We start from the raw sequence: 19691 nt of genomic DNA, 5'->3' as shown, positions 1-19691 counted from the left end.
CAAGACTCTCCCCGTGACAGCGCCTGCCCTTCCCAAGACGGCACCGCTCTCCCCGTGACAGCGCCTGCCCTTCCCAAGATGGCGTCGCCCTCTCCGTGACAGCGCCTGCCCTTCCCAAGATGGCGCCGCCCTCGCCTTCTCGGCTCCGACCTAGCCAGCGTAACTATCGTCCCGTCTGCTTTCTCCGCTCCGCATCAGCTCAGTGTAGACTCTGCTGCTCTCTGGAGTTGTTTTGTCCCTGCTGCAGGACTCTGCCACGGGTCTGGGGGTGGGCAGCAGCGAGGGGGGGGGCAAGAAACACCAGCAGCGAGGGGGGGTGGGTGTCGATTTGCCGCGGTCGGGAGCAGTCTGCTCCCAGTTCACGAGCTGTTCTCCTGTCTCTCCCAGCTCTTGCAGGCTGACCCCAATGCCCCCAGACTCGCCCAGCGATCCCAGGGTGAACCCCGCAGCACCCAGATTCGCCCAGCGATCGTCACGTGATTAGGGGCCACGCAAAGGAGGGGCGGGGAGCAGAGAAAGCGGCGGCGGCGCTGTGAGGGATAGGAAAGGGAAAGGGTGGGAAGGGAGCTAGAGGGGAGGGGGAGCGGGGAAGACCGCGCAGGTTACGTCACTGGAGGCGGGGCTTGAGGAAGGCAATAGGATGGCTATGGGGGGCGGGGCTGGAGGACTGGAGGCGGGGCTAGAGGGCGGCAATAGAATGGCTAAGGGAGGGGGGCGGGAACGAGAGGGCATCTGCGTCACAAGGGGGCGGGGTTTGAGTGAAATAGGATGGCTATGGAGGGGGCGGGGAAAGGGCTGAGGGAGGTTGCAGGAGGTGGGACTGGAGGACTGGAGGCGGGGCTGGAGGGCGACAATTGGATGGCTATAGGAGGGGGCGGGGCTGGAGGAGGGCAGCAGGATGGCTATGGGGGGGCGGGGAATAGCGCAGACTATGTCACGGGGGGCGTGGCCTGAGCAGCTGGGGCAGAGAGGCGATGGCTGCTGATTACGTCAGAGCAAGGGGGCGGAGCGCCCAGGTGGGAGGGGGGAGGAGGGCACCAGGGCTGCCCCGCGCGGTGATGTCAGAGAGTGGAGTGGGGCCGGCTGCGCCACGTGGGCCACGGGGAGCGCGGGAAAGGGATAACGGGAGGGGAGAGGAGGAGGAGGGGAGGGAGGGAGAGGCTGGGGGGGGGTCATTAGTGGCCACCGTAGCTCATTAGTGGCCACCCAAGCTCGATACTGGTCCAGACTCGTCCAGACTGGTCCAAACCGGTCCAGACCGGTCCAAGCCAGTCCAGACCGGTCCAAACCGGTCCAAGCCGGTCCAGACCGGTCCAGACCGGTCCAAACCGGTCCAAGCCGGTCCAGACCGGTCCAGACCGGTCCAAACCGGTCCAAACCGGTCCAGACCGGTCCAAGCTGGTCCAGACCGGTCCAAGCTGGTCCAGACCGGTCCAAACCGGTCCAAGCCAGTCCAAGCCGGTCCAGACCGGTCCAAACCGGTCCAAACCGGTCCAAGCCGGTCCAGACCGGTCCAAACCGGTCCAAGCCGGTCCAAGCCGGTCCAGACCGGTCCAAACCGGTCCAAAGCGGTCCAAGCCGGTCCAGACCGGTCCAGACCGGTCCAAACCGGTCCTAACCGGTCCAAACCGGTCCAGACCGGTCCAAGCTGGTCCAGACCGGTCCAAACCGGTCCAAGCCGGTCCAGACCGGTCCAAACCGGTCCAAACCGGTCCAAGCCGGTCCAGACCGGTCCAAACCGGTCCAGACCGGTCCAAACCGGTCCAAGCCGGTCCAGACCGGTCCAAGCCGGTCCAAGCCGGTCCAGACCGGTCCAAGCCGGTCCAAACCGGTCCAAGCCGGTCCAAGCCGGTCCAGACCGGTCCAGACCGGTCCAAGCCGGTCCAGACCGGTCCAAGCCGGTCCAAGCCGGTCTGGACCGGTCCAAACCGGTCCAAACCGGTCCGGACCGGTCAAAACCGCTTGAAACTGGTCCAGACTGGTCCACACCGGTCCAAAACACTCCAGACTGGTCCAAACCGGTCCAAACCAGTCTACACTGGTCCAAACTGATCCATACTCTTCCAAACTGGTCCAAAACGGTCCAGACTGGTGCAGACTGGTCCAAACTGGTCCAGACTGGTCCAAACTGGTCCAAACCAGTCCAGACTGGTCCAAACCGGTCCAGACTGGTCTAGCCCTGGCTCCATACTGGTACATACTGGTACATACTGGTCCCCCCTCTCTTCCTCTCCCCTCCCTTCCCCTTCCTTATTCCTTTCCCGCCCTCCCCTCCCCTTTTGCCGCCCACCCCTAACCCCTTTCCCGCCTTTGCGCTTTCCCCTCCCTCCTATTGGCCGCACCGCGCCAGAAGCTCCCTCCCCCTTTTAGCTTGGTGGGGGGAGGGGGCATGGCCAGCCACCCGCCTCCACTTCACTCCCTCCCTCCCTTATTTGGGGGGGGGCGTGGCCAGCCCCCCACCTCGCTTCTTCACTGCCCTCCCTTTGTGGGTGTGGCCAGCCGCCCTCCTCCGTTTCACTCTCCCTCCCTTATTTGGGAGGGGGCGTGGCCAGCCAGTCCCATCGCAGTGCACTCCCAGTCCTTCCCATTCTCTCCCAGTTCCCTCCCATTCCCATTCCACTACACCCAGTTCCTCCCTGTCCTTTCCCACTCCCTTTCCATTACCCTTCCAGTGCCCTCCTAGTCCCTTCACTGTTCCCTACCAATTCCCTCCCAGTTTCCTCCCACTCCCTCCCAGTCCCCTCCAATTTCACTCAGGTCCTCCCAGTTCCCTCCAAGTCCCCTTCCAGTTTGACCCAGGCCCTTCCCAGTTCCTTCCCAGTCCCCTCCCATCCCTCCCATTCCCTACCACTGCCCTCCCTGTCAATCCCAGTCCACCCAAGCCCCTAACAGTCCATCCCAGTCCCTTTCATTCCCTTCCCAGTTCACTCAGTCCCATCCCAATCCCCTCCCTGTCCCTTCCCTGTCCCTTCCCAATCCCCTTACTGTCCCATCCCACTCCATCCCAGTCCCTGCCAGTCCCTCCCAGTCCATTCCCACTATGTCCCCTCCCTGTCCCTCCAAGTCCCCTACCATACTGTCCCACTCCCTTCCCAGTCCCCTCCCAGTCCCTCCCTGTTTATTCCTGTCCCTCCCAGTACCTCCCAATCCCTTCTAATCCTATCCCAGTATGGGAGGAGACCAGTAGGGACCAGGAGGCACTGGGAGACATACCTGGACCAGCTGGAGGCATTGCTGGAGCCCTGGGAGACAACTGGAAGCAGCAGGAACTCAACTGGGAGCACTGGGAACAACTGGGAGAGCACTGTGAGCACTGTGAGTATCTCCACATAACCCCCAGTGCCCCCCTCAGCCCCTCCAGACCTCCCCAAAGTCTTTCCAGAGTCTCTGAGTTCTTCCCAGTGCCATTCAGAGCCCTTCCCAGTACCTCCCAGTTGACCCTTAGAATTTTCCCAGTGCCCCCTCACTCTCCCCCAGTAACCCTCCCTGCCCCAGATCCTTCCACAGCCTCCCAGTGCCCCCCCAACTCCCTTCCAGAGACCTTCCACAGCCTCCCAGTCCTTCCCAGTACTGTCCTGAGACCCTCCCAGTGCCTCCCAGTCCTTTCCCAGTCTGGGAGGAAGCTGGCAGGGGCTGAGAGGCACTGGGAAGGACTGGGAGCCATACCTGCAGCACCTGGAGTCAGTTCTGGAGCCCTGGGAGACAACTGGAAGCAGCAGGAACTCAACTGGGAGCACTGGGAGGAACTGGGAGAGCACTGGGAGCACTGTGAGTATCTCCTCATGACCCCCAGTGCCCCCGAGCTCCTCCAGACCCCCTCCAGAGTCATTCCACAGTCTCTGAGTTCTTCCCAGTGCCATTCAGAGCCCTTCCCAGTACCTCCCAGTTAACCCTTATAGTTCTCCAGCGCCCCCTCACTCCCCCCAGTAACCCTCCCCCCCCAGATCTTTTCACAGCCTCCCAGTACCTCCCAGTGCCCCCCCAGAGCCCTTAACAGCCTCCCTGTCCTTCACAGTACTGTCCTGAGCCCTTTCCAATTCCCTCCCTGATCCATCCCACTCTATCCCAGTCCCTTCCAACTCTTTTCCCTTCCCATTCCCTTCTTAGTTCCCTCGCAATCCCCTCCCACTGGCTCCCCACTCCCCTCCCAGTCCCGTCACAGTGCACTCCCAGTCCTTCCCAGTCTCTCCCAGTTCCCTCCCATTCCCATCCCAGTACACCCAGTTCCTCCCTGTCCTTCCCCACTCCCATCCCAGTCTCTTCCCAGTGCCCCCCTAGTCCATCCCAGCCCCTCCCAGTTCCTCCCATTCCATCCCAGTCCCTTCACAGTCCCCAACCAGTCCCTTCCCCATCCCTTTCCAGTCCCCTCCCAGTTCTACCTGCACTACCTGGCAAGAGCCCTGGTGGACAATTGGAAGCAGTAGCATCCCCACTGGGAGACAACTGGGAAACAACTGGGAGCACTGGGAGCGTGACCCAGGAATTCCCAGTACCCCCCTCAGCCCCCCATTTCCCTCCCACAGCCCTTTACAGCCTCCCAGTCCATCCCATTTTCTCCTACACCTTTCCCAGTCTGGGAGGAGACTGGTAGGGGCTGGAAGTTTCTGGGAGAGTCTGGGAGCCATACCTGCAGCACCTGGAGTCAGACCTGGAGCCCTGGGAGACAACTGGAAGCAGCAGGAACCCAACTGGGACAAAAGTGGGAGACAGCTGTGAAAGTCCCCTCCCAGTCCCTGCCAGTCCCTCCCAGTCCATTCCCACTATGTCCCCTCCCTGTCCCTCCACGTCCCCTCCCACACTGTCCCACTCCCTTCCAGTCCCTCCCTGTTTATTCCTGTCCCTCCCAGTACCTCCCAATCCCTTCTAGTCCTATCCCAGTATGGGAGGAGACCAGTAGGGACCAGGAGGCACTGGGAGACATGCCTGGACCAGCTGGAGGCATTGCTGGAGCCCTGGGACACAACTGGAAGCAGCGGGAACCCAACTGGGAGCACTAGGGGTCCCTGGGAGGAACTGGGAGACAACTGGGAGAGCACTGGGAGTATCTCCCCATGACCCCCAGTGCCCCCCTGAGCCCCTCCAGACCGCCCCAAAGTCTTTCCACAGTCTGAGTTCTTCCCAGTGCCATTCAGAGCCCTTCCCAGTACCTCCCAGTTAACCCTTAGACTTCCCCAGTGCCCCCTCACTCCCCCCACAGTAACCCTCCCCTCCCAGAGTCCTTTCACAGCCTCCCAGTACTCCCCACTACCTCCCAGTACCTTCCAGTAACCCCCAGTGCCCCCCTGAGCCCTCCCAGTTCCACCGAGGAAGTCCTTCCACAGCCTCCCAGTGACCCTCTGTACCCCACTGAGCATCCCCAATTCCCCCCCAGAGTCCTTCCACAGTCTCCCAGTCCTTCCCACTACTGTCCTGAGCCCCTCCCAGTGCCTCCCAGTCCTTTCCCAGTCTGGGAGGAGGCTGGCAGGGGCTGAGAGGCACTGGGAGGGACTGGGAGGGACTGGGAGCCATACCTGCAGCACCTGGAGTCAGTTCTGGAGCCCTGGGATACAACTGGAAGGATCAGGAACCTAACTGGGAGCACTGGGAGGAACTGGGAGACAACTGGGAGAGCACTGGGAGCACTGTGAGTATCTCCCCATAACCCCCAGTGACCCCTTCACCCCCTGCAGACTGCCCCAAAGTCTCTCCACAGTCTCTGAGTTTTTCCCAGTGCCATTCAGAGCCCTTCCCAGTACCTCCCAGTTAACCCTTATAGTTCTCCAGTGCCCCCTCACTCCCCCCCAGTAACTCTCCACCCCCAGAGTCCTTCCACAGCCTCCCAGTACCTTCTAGTACTTCCCAGTAACCCCCAGTTCCTCCTAGTACCTCCCAGTCTCACATAATCAACCAGGTTTGAAGAGACCTCAGATCTCATCAATTCCCTCCTATGTCTGCATCCCTATCCCCTCCTCACAATTAAACCATGGCTCCAGGTGCCACATCCAGTTCTTTTTTGGAACACCTCCAGGGATGGGGACTCCACCACCTCCCTGGGCAGCACATTCCAATGGCCAGTTCCTCTTTCTGGGATGAACTTTGTCCTCACCTCTAGCTTAAACCTTCCCTGGCACAGCCTGAGACTGTGTCCTCTTGTTCTGGTACTGGGTGCCTGGGTGAACAGACCAAACCCTACCTGGCTACAATCTGCCCTCAGGTAGTTGTAGAGAGCAAGAAGGTCTCCCCTGAGCCTCCTCTTCTCCAGGCTAAGCAACCCCAGCTCCCTCAGCCTTGCCTCACAGGGCTATGCTCCAGACCCCTCCCCAGCTTTGTTGCCCTTCTCTGGACACCTTCCAGCATCTCAACATCTTTCCTAAACTGAGGGGCCCAGGAACTGGACCCAGAACTCAAGGTGTGGCCTGACCAGTGCTGAGCACAGGGTAGAATGACCTCCCTGCTCCTGCTGGCCACACTGTTCCTGATGCAGGCCAGGATGTATTTGGCCTTCTTGGCCACCTGGGCACACTGCTGGCTCATGTTCAGCTGGTGTCAACCAGCACCCTCAGGTCCCTTTCTGCCTGGTTCCTCTCCAGCTAGTCTGACCCCAGCCTGTAGCAATGCCTGGGGTTGTTGTGGTAATGTGTAGAACCTGGCACTTGCATGTGTTCAATATCATGCCCTTGGACTCTGCCTGGAGGAAAGCAGAAAGTATGTATGGAAGGTTTCAGGACAGGAAAGAACAACAGGCTGCTGACGACGGAAGAATGGTCTGATGATAAAGAAGAGCTGACTGCAGTAAACAGCCTGAAGCGCGAGACAGAAGGACGCTCGCCTCCGTGCTGGAGAAGCTCAACCTGATATGGGATGAAGATAATAATGGAGAGCTGCATATCAAAGGAGAAAACTCAATTAGCAGCAGTGGTGCAAGAATGCCAGGGAATTGCTTAGCCTGCTTGATTTTTCCTACATACACTGCTTGTTCTGTACCACTAAACAATTCCTGCTTTACCAACCAGGGAGTCCATGCATGCTTTCCAAACTCTGCCCATCTGTCCAGCCTGTCAGGGTCCCTCTGCTGAGCTCTCCTACCTTCCAGCAGATCAACTCCTGCCCCCAGCTTGGTGTCATCTGCAAAGTTATTGATGATGGACTCGATCCCCTCATCCAGATCATCAATAAAGATATTGAACAGGATGGGACCCAGCACTGATCCGTGGGGGACACCACTAGTGCCCGGCTGCCAGCTGCATGTGGCACCATTCACCACCACTCTCTGGGCCCAGGACTCCAGCCAGTTCCTAACCCAGCACAGAGTGCTCCTGTCCAGGATGTGGGCTGTCAGCTCAGCCAGGTGGTTGTTGTGGCAGACAGTGTCAAAGGCCTTGCTGAAGTCCGGGCAGACTACATCCACAGCCTTCCCAACACCTACCAGGCAGTCACCTGGGCATAGAAGGAGATCAGGTTGGTGAGGCAGGACCTGCCCCTCCCACCAAATCTTTGCTGGCTGGGCCTGAGCCCTTGCCCATCCTGCAGGTTTGCTGTGATTGCCCCCAGGACGATCTGCTCCATAGTCTTGCCAGGCACTGAGGTCAGGCTTACAGGCCTGGAGTTCCCAGGTTCTTCCCTCCAGCCCTTCTCGTGAATGGCATCACACTGGCAGCTTCCAGCCACCTGGGACCTCTGTGGTCATGCAGGACTGGTGGCAAATGTTGGACAGTGGCTTGGAGCTCATCTGCCAGAGCTCTCTGCCCTGGGATGGATCCCATCTGGTGCCATAGACTTGTGAGGGTCCCAGTGGTATCCCAGTCCCTCCCAGTTCTTTCCCAGTCCTTCTCAGTCACCCCTAGTCCTTCCAACTTCCATCCCAGTTCCTCCCGTTTCCTTCCCATTCCCTCCCATTCCCTTTGGAATTCCTCACAGTCCCTCCCATTCCTCTCCCGGTCCTTCCCAATCTCCTTCCAGTCCCTTCCCAGTCTCTCCCAGTCCCTTCTCAGTCCTGTCCCCATCCCCATCCCTCCCAATCCTCTCCCAGTCTCCTCCCAGTCCCATCCCAGTCACTCCCAGTCCCCTCCCAGTCTCTCCTAGTCCTTTCCCAGTTCCTCTCAATCCCTCCCAGTCTCCTTCTCATCTTGCAGCGTGGCAGATTTCCCGGAGTGGGAAAGCAGAGCCGCGCTCTCTTTGGTCAGTACAGTTTAGGTGGGAAGTGCTTCCACTGGCTCCATTGGTCCAGATCACCCCAGTTTGGGCTCTGTTTACTTTGGGGCCATTTGGGCCCATTTAGGGTCCTCTTTGGGACTTTTTTTCCCAGTTGTTCCCAGTCCCTTCCAGTTCCTTCGGAGCTCTCTCACAGTTCTCCCCAGTGCCTCCCACTTGAGCCTCCACTACCTCTTAGTCTCTACCAGTTTCCTCCCAGTTTTCTTTCAGTCTCTGACAGTTTCCTCCTCCTTCCCTCCCAGATTCCACCTCGTGCCCTCCCAGTCCCTCCCAGTTTCTTCCCAGTCGCTTCCAGTTCTCTGCCAGTCCTTTGGTGGGAGGAAACTGTTGGGACCGGGAGGGCACCGGGAGGAGGCCATTACTGTGTAGTTTGGTAATACTGACGGCTGCAGCTGGTGCTGAGCTAAACAGAATGATCACAGAAGGCTTTTGCTCTGAAGCCAGAGCTGCCTGCTGGCGGAACGAACGTTTTTCTGACAGCTCTTGGAGGAACATTTCTGTACAGGTGTTCCCCAGGGCTCCTCAGCTGCTCAGAACTCAACGTGTTGTCTTGGAGGGGAATAAAACCCATGGAAAGCTGAGCGTGAGGTGACAAAGCAGGCGCCGCCTCCCCCAGCGCGGCGCCGCCTCCCCCAGCGCGGCACCGCCTCCCCCAGCGCGGCGCCGCCTCCCCCAGCGCGGCGCCGCCTCCCCCAGCGCGGCGCCGCCTCCCCCAGCGCGGCGCCGCCTCCCCCAGCGCGGCGCCGCCTCCCCCAGCGCGGCGCCGCCTCCCCCAGCGCGGCGCCGCCTCCCCCAGCGCGGCGCCGCCTCCCCCAGCGCGGCGCCGCCTCCCCCAGCGCGGCGCCGCCTCCCCCAGCGCGGCACCGCCTCCCCCAGCGCGGCGCCGCCTCCCCCAGCGCGGCGCCGCCTCCCCCAGCGCGGCGCCGCCTCCCCCAGCGCGGCGCCGCCTCCCCCAGCGCGGCGCCGCCTCCCCCAGCGCGGCGCCGCCTCCCCCAGCGCGGCGCCGCCTCCCCCAGCGCGGCGCCGCCTCCCCCAGCGCGGCGCCGCCTCCCCCAGCGCGGCGCCGCCTCCCCCAGCGCGGCGCCGCCTCCCCCAGCGCGGCGCCGCCTCCCCCAGCGCGGCGCCGCCTCCCCCAGCGCGGCGCCGCCTCCCCCAGCGCGGCGCCGCCTCCCCCAGCGCGGCGCCGCCTCCCCCAGCGCGGCGCCGCCTCCCCCAGCGCGGCGCCGCCTCCCCCAGCGCGGCGCCGCCTCCCCCAGCGCGGCGCCGCCTCCCCCAGCGCGGCGCCGCCTCCCCCAGCGCGGCGCCGCCTCCCCCAGCGCGGCGCCGCCTCCCCCAGCGCGGCGCCGCCTCCCCCAGCGCGGCGCCGCCTCCCCCAGCGCGGCGCCGCCTCCCCCAGCGCGGCGCCGCCTCCCCCAGCGCGATAAAAAGCGGGGCAGCCCCTCAGCTGTCTCTCTTTCCTTCCATGATACCACATGGGGGTGGGTCATGATGCAGGAGAGGAGCAGGTGAGTGAGGGGCGGGGGATGCTGCCCAAAAAAGCTGCCTGAATGCTCTCAGAGGGGATGAAAACCATGAAAAAAATGTGTTAGTGTGAGGTATTCCAGCAGAGAAAAAGCTGTGCTCTTAATCGAGAGATTGCAGAACAGTAGTAATGTGGATGCAAAAAGGCTTTGAAATTACTCTTATTTGCAAACTAAAAAACCCCACAAGACACACAAAAGAAACATCACTGGTTTTATTTTTAGTTTCTTAATTTGAATGGGAAGTCAAGGGGAATATAGAGGCATGTGGGGACCAATGGAAGGTCTCCTGTGGGTATTTTAGTCGGATGGTTAGGGTTAGTTGTGGTGGTGGGGGGAAAGCTTTGCAGTAGTGGCCTTTGTGGCGGGGGTCCAAATAACCCTAAATATCCAACTAATCATTTGGGAGACTCTCCAGAGGCCCTCCTGATTCCTCTATGTGCCCCCAAATTCCCCTTTGATACCCCCAGGTGCACCTTAGGTGCCAACCGATCCCCTTAAGAGGGGTGGCAACACTGACCAGTTAGGGGCTTCTCTTGCCCCTGTGTGTGGGGAGCAGCTGAGTGCGGCCCTCTTTGAAGGTTTTTCCATTTGTATTGAAAACTAAGAAACAAAAAGAAAAAAACCCCAAAGAAACAAAGAAGGGCAACCCCCCCTCCCGTGACAGACAAAAAGGAAGGTCTACTGTTTTTATGTGATACATGTTGTATTTATGCTTTGAAACCCTGTTTTGCTCTCCCTAGAATTTGCTTTTACATTCCAGAAGCTCTCCTGTTTAAGTGGATGTAGAAGAATAGTATGATGTGGGAAGATGTTTTGGGATAGCTTTGGAAGACTATGGGGAAGATTTGCCTTTGCTCGAGTCAGAGAAAGCTATGTTTTGCCTTTGACTCTGAGAGTAATGTAAACACTTTGGAACCGAAGGAGAGAAACTGGGCAGAGTTTGGTTGGACGTGTTAAAATAGTTTTGTTGTTACGACCTACTGTATGCCTTAATTACACGTATGCCAGTAGAAAATGCCCAACTGAGATGTGCCACGTGTGCCTTCTGATTAGACTATATAACTTTGCTGTATAATGTAATAAATGTCTTCAGCTGCTTACATCTGGTCCAGAAAGCACTGCTCGAAGTAATTAAAACATCAATACTACACCAAATGGTCACCCCGGACAGAGGTAAGTGACTGGGGAAACTGAGGGTCGGTGCCTCCTGTTGATGAGCACGTATGGGTAATCAAAGAACAAAAGAAGATAACTTGATACTCAGAGTCATTTACTTACATCTTGGAGGGAAAAAAAAGGGCAACAATGTAGAATGAAAAGACATGGGTGCGGGGAGGGATGGCGGCAACAAAAGTAAACAAAATTGTTACATCTTCCCTTACAACACAGGGACTAATTAAAGATTCTTTAGATCAATTAGCAGAGCATTATAAAGCTGTTACAATAGTAATGCCATTTCACCAGAACAAAGCTCTTCTTTGACATCTACGCCCCCCAGCCCCTCTCCCCCACCATGGCCACTAAGCTCACCTGCACCCCTGAAGCTGCAGTCACTGGCACCTGGCCAATAGCAACAGCAGCCCACTCCCCCCCTGCTGCTGGACACCCCCCCACTAACTCTTAAAAGTTTTTTCCATGTGTTTTAATTGTGGACAGAAGGGACACTTTAGGCAAAAAGCATGACTTGGGAGAAGATGACTGTCCTAGAAGCCTGTAAGAAACACTGATTGCCAGATACTTTTGTGTACTTTAGGAACTGCTGCTGTAAGTTGTATGCACTGACATCCAGCAATATGGAGTGAGAAGAGACAGTGGCATCTGCTACAAGCACCTCGAGTTTTAGGCTCAAAAACATCAATGTAGCTCAAAATTGCTGCTATTACCTCCTATGGAAGTCTCCATGCCTTCAGGGAATCCTACATTTGACCTGGAGGCTGCCTGGAAGGGCAGCTGGTGTGAATTCGGTGGCTTCCTCCCCACCCCCCTTTTGCCCCCCCCTCTTTGTCCTTATGGTGCCTTTGCTAGCCGGCCGCCTCCCCCCCCCCCCCCTTTCTCCCCCCCGTTCTGATAACCTCTCTAGTCTGTGAAAGTTGTGTTCTGATTTAAAGCAACAATGATTATTTCATTATTTCTGATTGTGATGTGTTTTAGAGATTTATTTTTGTTTTTAATAGTTGTTTTACCTGTAAGCATAATGAATAGTAAGTATTTAGTATTTATAAGTATTAAGTAATTAGTGATTGTACTAAGGTACTAAGGTGTTAGGATAAGAGTTTGATATAGGGATATTATAGAATGAGATTTTTGTTTCTTTGTATTCAAAATCGTTTTAAGAGAAGCATTATATATATTAAAAAAAAAAAAGATGCATATTTTATAACAGGTTGGATGTGTTAAAATAGTTTTATTGCAACCTATTGTATGCCTTAATTACACGTATGCCAGCAGAAAATGCCCATTTGAGATGTGCCACGTGTGCCTTCTGATTAGACTATATGACTTTGCTGTATAATGTAATAAATGTCTTCAGCTGCTTACATCTGGCCCAGAAAGCACTGCTCGAAGTAAAACCTCTATACTACAGTGTTAATTGGTAAGAAGGGAGGCTTTGAAATGGGGTATGTGCAGTGTGTATCTATCATATGCAAAGAGTGGCTTTTTAAAACGTATCGATTTTGTTGTCGATTGGTTGTTTTTTATGTGAATGGAAAACCCTCTGAACAGAGGCTGGCTGAGCCTGATAGGAAAAATTAACCGTTCTGTATAAAATAAGAATTAACATGGGAAAAGATTAACCTTTTATATAACCTTCGGCGGCTCGGCTGGGCTCGGCTCCCTTCGGCGGCTCGGCTGGGCTCGGCTCCCTTCGGCGGCTCGGCTGGGCTCGGCTCCCTTCGGCGGCTCGGCTGGGCTCGGCTCCCTTCGGCGGCTCGGCTGGGCTCGGCTCCCTTCGGCGGCTCGGCTGGGCTCGGCTCCCTTCGGCGGCTCGGCTGGGCTCGGCTCCCTTCGGCGGCTCGGCTGGGCTCGGCTCCCTTCGGCGGCTCGGCTGGGCTCGGCTCCCTTCGGCGGCTCGGCTGGGCTCGGCTCCCTTCGGCGGCTCGGCTGGGCTCGGCTCCCTTCGGCGGCTCGGCTGGGCTCGGCTCCCTTCGGCGGCTCGGCTGGGCTCGGCTCCCTTCGGCGGCTCGGCTGGGCTCGGCTCCCTTCGGCGGCTCGGCTGGGCTCGGCTCCCTTCGGCGGCTCGGCTGGGCTCGGCTCCCTTCGGCTCCTCGGCTCGGCTCGGCTCCCTTCGGCTCCTCGGCTCGGCTCGGCTCCCTTCGGCTCCTCGGCTCGGCTCGGCTCCCTTCGGCGCCTCGGCTCGGCTCGGCTCCCTTCGGCGCCTCGGCTCGGCTCGGCTCCCTTCGGCGCCTCGGCTCGGCTCGGCTCCCTTCGGCGCCTCGGCTCGGCTCGGCTCCCTTCGGCGCCTCGGCTCGGCTCGGCTCCCTTCGGCGCCTCGGCTCGGCTCGGCTCCCTTCGGCGCCTCGGCTCGGCTCGGCTCCCTTCGGCGCCTCGGCTCGGCTCGGCTCCCTTCGGCGCCTCGGCTCGGCTCGGCTCCCTTCGGCGCCTCGGCTCGGCTCGGCTCCCTTCGGCGCCTCGGCTCGGCTCGGCTCCCTTCGGCGCCTCGGCTCGGCTCGGCTCCCTTCGGCGCCTCGGCTCGGCTCGGCTCCCTTCGGCGCCTGCCCTTCCCAAGATGGCGCCTGCCCTCCCCGTGACGGCGCCTGCCCTTCCCAAGATGGCGCCGCCCTCCCCGTGACGGCGCCTGCCCTTCCCAAGATGGCGCCGCCCTCCCCGTGACGGCGCCTGCCCTTCCCAAGATGGCGCCGCCCTCCCCGTGACGGCGCCTGCCCTTCCCAAGATGGCGCCGCCCTCGCCCCCTCGGCTCTGACCTAGCCAGCGTAACCCTCATCCCCTCTGCTTTCTCCGCTCCGCATCATCTCAGTGTAGACTCTGCTGCTCTCTGGAGTTGTTTTGTCCCTGCTGCAGGACTCTGCCACGGGTCAGGGGGTGGGCAGCAGCGAAGGGGGGGTGGGGGTGGGTGTCGATTTGCCGCGGTCGGGAGCAGTCTGCTCCCAGTTCACGAGCTGTTCTCCTGTCTCTCCCAGCTCTTGCAGGCTGACCCCAATGCCCCCAGACTCGCCCAGCGATCCCAGGGTGAACCCAGCGCCTCCCAGTCTCTGCCAGTGCTCCCGGGAACTGCAAAATCCCTCTCCAGTGCTCCCAGGAACGCAGTGAGTGACCTCCTGTCCCACGCGGTGCTGCCAGTAAAACCTCTCTGATCCCATTCTCGGTGACCTCGCAGCAACAACAGTGCTCCCAGGAACTCCAAGATCTCCCTCAAGGGCTCCCAGTACTGCAATGTGTTCTCCCAGTCCCCCCCAGTATTTCCCAGTCCCTTCCCAGTTTGTCCCTGTCCCTCCCAGCTTGTCCCAGTCTGTAACAATCGCTTTGCTATCCCTACCAAGTCCCTTCCCTCACTGTCCCAGTCCCTTCCCAGTCCATTCCCAGTTTCATTCCCAGTCCTTTCCCACTGCATCCCAGTCCCTTCGCAGTACTCTCCCATTCCCAGCCAAGTCCCTTCCCAGTTCCCTTCCAGTCCCTCCCAATTTCTCCCACTACCTCCCAATTCTTCTTAGTCCCTTGCCAGTCCCCTCCAGGTCCTTTCCAGTCCATCCCATTCCCACCCAGTCCCTTCTCCGTCCTATCCCAGTCCATCCCACTCCATCCCGGGCCCTCCCAGTCCCTTCCCATTCCCTTCCCAGTTCCCTCCCATTCCATCCCAGTCCTTCCCAGTCTCTCCCCCCCCATTCCTGTCCATCCCAGCCCCTCCCATTCCCTCCCCGTCCCCTCCCAGTCCGCCCAGTGCCCTCCCAGTCATTCCCAGTTCCTCCCATTCCCTCTCAGTCCCCTCCTGGTCCATTCCCAGTGCCCTCCCAGTCCCTCCCAGTGCCCTCCCATTTCACTCGGGTCCTCCCACTTCCGTCCAAGTCCGCTCCCAGTGTGTCCCAGTCCCTTCCCAGTTTGTCCCAGTCCCTTCCCACTCCCCTCTTTGTCCATTCCTTGTTACTTCCCAGTTCCCTTCCAGTCCCCTCCCAGTTTGTCCCAGTCCCCTCCCTGTCCATTCCTTGTCCCTTCCCAGTTCCCTTCCTGTCCCTTCCCAGTTTGTCCCAGTCGCTTCCCAGTTCCCTCCAAGTCCCCTCCCAGTTAGTTCCAGGCCCTTCCCAGTCCCTTCAAAGTTTATCCCAGTGCCTACTCAGTTCCATCCCAGTCCATCCCACTCCACCCAGACTCTCCCACTCCCCTCCCAGTCCCGTTGCATTACCCTTCTAGTTCCCCCACACTTCCCTCCCAGTCCCTTCCCAGTTTGTCCCTGTCCCTTCCCAATCCCTTCCCTGCCCCTTCCCTGTCCCTTCCCAGTTCCCTCCCAGTCCCCTCTCAGTCCACCCATTTCCTCCCAGTCCCTTTCCAGTCCCTTCCCAGGCCCTCCAAGTTTCCTCCCACTCCCTCCCGGTCCCCTCCCAGTCCTTCCAAGTGCCCTCCCAGGTCCTCCAAGTCCCCTCCCACTTAGTTCCAGGCCCTTCCCAGTTTGTCCCAGTCCCTTCTCACTCCCCTCCCAGTCCCTTCTCACTCCCCTCCCAGTCCCTTCTCACTCCCCTCCCAGTCCCTTCTCACTCCCCTCCCAGTCCCTTCTCACTCCCCTCCCAGTCCCTTCTCACTCCCCTCCCAGTCCCTTCTCACTCCCCTCCTTGTCCCCTCCTTGTCCCCTCCCTGTCCCTTCCTTTTCCCTTCCCAGTTCCATCCCAGTCCCCTCCCAGTTTGTCCCAGGCCCTTTCCAGTCCCTTCCCAGGCCCTCCAAGTTTCCTCCCACTCCCTCCCGGTCCCCTCCCATTCCTTCCAAGTGCCCTCCCAGGTCCTCCAAGTCCCCTCCCACTTCGTTCCAGGCCCTTCCTAGTTTGTCCCTGTCCCTTCTCAGTACCCTCCTTGTCCTCCCACTCCCCTCCCAGTCCCCTCCTTGTCCCCTCCTTCTACCCTTCTTGTCCCTTCCATGTCCCTTCCTTTTCCCTTCCCAGTTCCATCCCAGTCCCCTCCAGTTTGTCCCAGTCCCTTTCCAGTCCCTTCCCAGGCACTCCCAGTTTCCTCCCACTCCCTCCCGGTGCCCTCCCAGTCCTTCCAAGTGCCCTCCCAGGTCCTCCAAGTCCCCTCCCACTTAGTTCCAGGCCCGTCCCATTCCCTTCTCAGTTCCCTCCCACTCCCTCTCACTCCCCTCCCTGTCCCTTCCTTTTCCCGTCCCTGTCCCTTCCCACTCCCCTCCCTGTCCCTTCCTGGGTCCTCCCAGTTCCCTCCAAGTCCCCTCCCAATTTGTCCCAGGCCCTTCCCAGTCCCGTCCCAGTCCCTTCCTGTCCCTTCCCAGTCCCTTTGCACTGCCCTCCTTTTCCCTTCCCAGTTCCCTCCCAGTCCCCTCCCAGTTTGTGCCAATCTCTTCCCACTCCCCTTCCTTGTCCTTTCCCAGGCCCTCCCAGTTCCCTCCCACTCCATCCCAGTTCCACCCATTCCCTCCCGGTCCCCTCCCAGTCCGCCCAGTCCTTCCCAGTGCCCTCCCATTCCCTCCCAGTCCACTCCCAGTTCCCTCCAAGTCCCCTCCCAGTTTCTCCCAGGCTTTTTCCAGACCCTTCCCAGTACCCTCCCAGTCCTTTCCATTCCCTCCTGGTCCACCCAGTCCCTCAAACTCCCCGCACTGTCCCTTCTCAGTCCCTTCCAACTCTTTTCCCTGTCCCTTTTACATTCCCATCCCAGTGCCTAAGCAGTCCCCTCCCAGTCCCCCCCCCAGTCCCTTCCCAGTTTGTCCCAGTGCCCTCCCTGTCCCTTCCCAGTCCCTTCCTGTCCCTTCACTGTCACTTCCCAGTCCCTTCACAGTTCATCCAGTTCCCAACCAGTCCCCTCCCAGTTTGTCCCAGTCCATTCCCATTCCCCTCATAGTTCCCTCCCCATCCTTCCCAGTTCCTCCCATTCCCTCTCAGTCCCCTCCCATTTCACTCAGGTCCTCCCAGTGCCATTGCCAGTCCCCTCCCAGTTTGTCCCGGTGCCCTCCCTGTTCCTTCCCACTCCCTTCACACTCCCTACCCATTCCATTCCCAGTCCCTTCCAACTTTTTCCCCTTCCCATTCCCTTCTTAGTTCCCTCCCATTTCCCTCCCACTGGCTCCCCACTCCCCTCCCAGTCACTTGCCACTCCCCTCCCAGTCCCGTCGCACTGCATTCCCAGTCCTTCCCAGTCTCTCCCAGTTCCCTCCCAGTCCCATCCCAGTACACCCAGTTCCTCCCTGTCCTTTCCCACTCCCATCCTAGTCTCTTCTCAGTGCCCCCCCAGTCCAATCCAGCCCCTCCCAGTCCATCCCAGTTCCTCCCATTCCATCCCAGTCCCTTCCATGTCCCCTACTAGTCCCTTCCTAGTTTTCCCCAGTCCTTCCCAATCCCCTCCCATTCAACCCATTTCCTCCCAATCCTTTCTCAGTCCCTTGCCAGTCCCTGCCAGTTCCTCCCCAGTCCCTCCCAGTCCTGCCCAGTGGCCCTCCCACTCCCCTCCCAGTCCTCTTCAAGTCCCTTCACAGTCCCCAACCAGTCCCTTCCCCATCCCTTTCCAGTTCCCTCCCAGTCATACATGCACTACCTGGCAAGAGCCCTGATGGACAATTGGAAGCAGTAGCATCCCCACTGGGAACACTGGGAGACAACTGGGAAACAACTGGGAGCACTGGGAGCATGACCCAGGAATTCCCAGTACCCCCCTCAGCCCCCCATTTCCCTCCACAGCCCTTTACAGCCTCCCAGTCCATTCCCACTATGTCCCCTCCCACACTGTCCCACTCCCTTCCCAGTCCCCTCCCAGTCCCTCCCTGTTTATTTCTGTCCCTCCCAGTACCTCCCAATCCCTTCTAGTCCTATCCCAGTATGGGAGGAGACCAGTAGGGACCAGGAGGCACTGGGAGACATACCTGGACCAGCTGGAGGCATTGCTGGAGCCCTGGGACACAACTGGAAGCAGCAGAAACCCAACTGGGAGCACTAGGGGTCCCTGGGAGGAACTGGGAGACAACTGGGAGAATCTCCCCATGACCCCCACTGCCCCCCTGAGCCCCTCCAGACCGCCCCAAAGTCTTTCCACAGTCTCTGAGTTCTTCCCAGTGCCATGTAGAGCCCTTCCCAGTACCTCCCAGTTAACCCTTAGACTTCCCCAGTGCCCCCTCACTCCCCCCCGTAACCCTCCCTACCCCAGATCCTTCCACAGCCTCCCAGTGCCCCCCCAATTCCCCTCCAGAGCTGTTAACAGCCTCCCAGTCCTTCCCACTATTGTCCTGAGCCCTTTCCAGTACCCTCCCAGTCGTTTTCCAATTCCCTCCCTGATCCATCCCACTCTATCCCAGTCCCTTACCAATCCCCTCCCTGTCCCTTCTTAGTTCCCTCCCAATCCCCTCCCACTGGCTCCCCACTCCCCTCCCAGTCCCGTCGCAGTGCACTCCCAGTCCTTCCCAGTCTCTCCCAGTTCCCTCCCATTCCCATTCCACTACACCCAGTTGCTCCCTGTCCTTTCCCACTCCCATCCCAGTCTCTTCCCAGTGCCCCCTTAGTCCATCCCAGCCCCTCCCAGTCCATCCCAGTTCCTCCCATTCCATCCCAGTCCCTTCACAGTCCCCAACCAGTGCCTTCCCCATCCCTTTCCAGTCCCCTCCCAGTCATACCTGCACTACCTGGCAAGAGCCCTGGTGGACAATTGGAAGCAGTAGCATCCCCACTGGGAGACAACTGGGAGCACTGGGAGCATGACCCAGGAATTCCCAGTACCCCCCTCAGCCCCCCATTTCCCTCCCACAGCCCTTTACAGCCTCCCAGTCCATTCCCACTATGTCCCCTCCCTGTCCCTCCAAGTCCCCTCCCACACTGTCCCACTCCCTTCCCAGTCCCCTCCCAGTCCCTCCCTGTTTATTCCTGTCCCTCCCAGTACCTCCCAATCCCTTCTAGTCCTATCCCAGTATGGGAGGAGACCAGTAGGGACCAGGAGGCACTGGGAGACATGCCTGGACCAGCTGGAGGCATTGCTGGAGCCCTGGGACACAACTGGAAGCAGCGGGAACCCAACTGGGAGCACTAGGGGTCCCTGGGAGGAACTGGGAGACAACTGGGAGAGCACTGGGAGTATCTCCCCATGACCCCCAGTGCCCCCCTGAGCCCCTCCAGACCGCCCCAAAGTCTTTCCACAGTCTCTGAGTTCTTCCCAGTGCCATGTAGAGCCCTTCCCAGTACCTCCCAGTTAACCCTTAGAATTTTCCCAGTGTCCCCTTAGTCTCCCCCCCATAACCTTCCCCCCACCAGAGGTCTTCCACAGCCTCCCAGTACCTTCCAGTACTGTCCTGAACCCCTCCCAGTGCTTCCCAGTCCTTTCCCAGTCTGGGAGGAAGCTGGTAGGGGCTGAGAGGCACTGGGAGGGACTGGGAGCCATACCTGCAGCAGCTGGAGTCAGTTCTGGAGCCCTGGGAGACAACTGGAAGCAGCAGGAACCCAACTGGGAGCAACTGGGAGACAACTGGGAGAGCAGTGGGAGCACTGTGAGTATCTCCTCATAACCCCAAGTGCCCCCCTCAGCCCCTCCACACTGCCCCAGAGTCTTTCCACAGTCTCTGAGTTCTTCCCAGTGCCATTCAGAGCCCTTCCCTGTACCTCCCAGTTAACCCTTAGAATTTTCCCAGTGCCTCCTCACTCCCCCCCAGTAACCCTCCCCCCCAGAGTCCTTCCACAGCCTCCCAGTACCTCCCAGTACTGTCCTGAGCCCCTCCCAGCCCTTTGCCACTCCCTTACCGCTCCCTTTCCAGCCTGGTTCCTATCCAGCTAGTCTGACCCCAGCATGTAGCAATGCCTGGGGTTGTTGTGGTAATGTGTAGAACCTGGCACT

At 59.4% G+C, this 19691-nt stretch overlaps 1 protein-coding gene and 1 long non-coding RNA gene across 2 annotated transcripts; both read left to right on the top strand.

Moving 5' to 3' along the window:
- Window positions 1-974: 974 nt before the first annotated feature.
- On the top strand, window positions 975-7164 carry LOC137445517 (uncharacterized). The gene is made up of 4 exons (XM_068147364.1): window positions 975-1016; window positions 2178-3315; window positions 3673-3768; window positions 4524-7164. The coding sequence occupies exons 1-4, from the start codon at window positions 975-977 to the stop codon at window positions 4589-4591; spliced, it is 1344 nt and encodes a 447-aa protein (XP_068003465.1). The 3' UTR covers window positions 4592-7164.
- A 2493-nt stretch (window positions 7165-9657) lies between these two features.
- LOC137445538 (uncharacterized) lies at window positions 9658-11841 on the top strand. Its single transcript, XR_010988420.1, has 2 exons — window positions 9658-9695; window positions 10807-11841. It is a non-coding gene; the product is annotated as an uncharacterized lncRNA (long non-coding RNA).
- Window positions 11842-19691: the final 7850 nt, after the last annotated feature.

This window comes from Melanerpes formicivorus, unplaced genomic scaffold, assembly GCF_026170545.1.
Source record: "Melanerpes formicivorus ecotype bairdi unplaced genomic scaffold, bMelFor1.0.p_v2 SCAF_14, whole genome shotgun sequence".
Lineage (NCBI taxonomy): Eukaryota > Metazoa > Chordata > Aves > Piciformes > Picidae > Melanerpes > Melanerpes formicivorus.
Note: the sequence above shows the minus strand (reverse complement) of the source record. Positions and strands in the feature narration are given on the sequence as shown.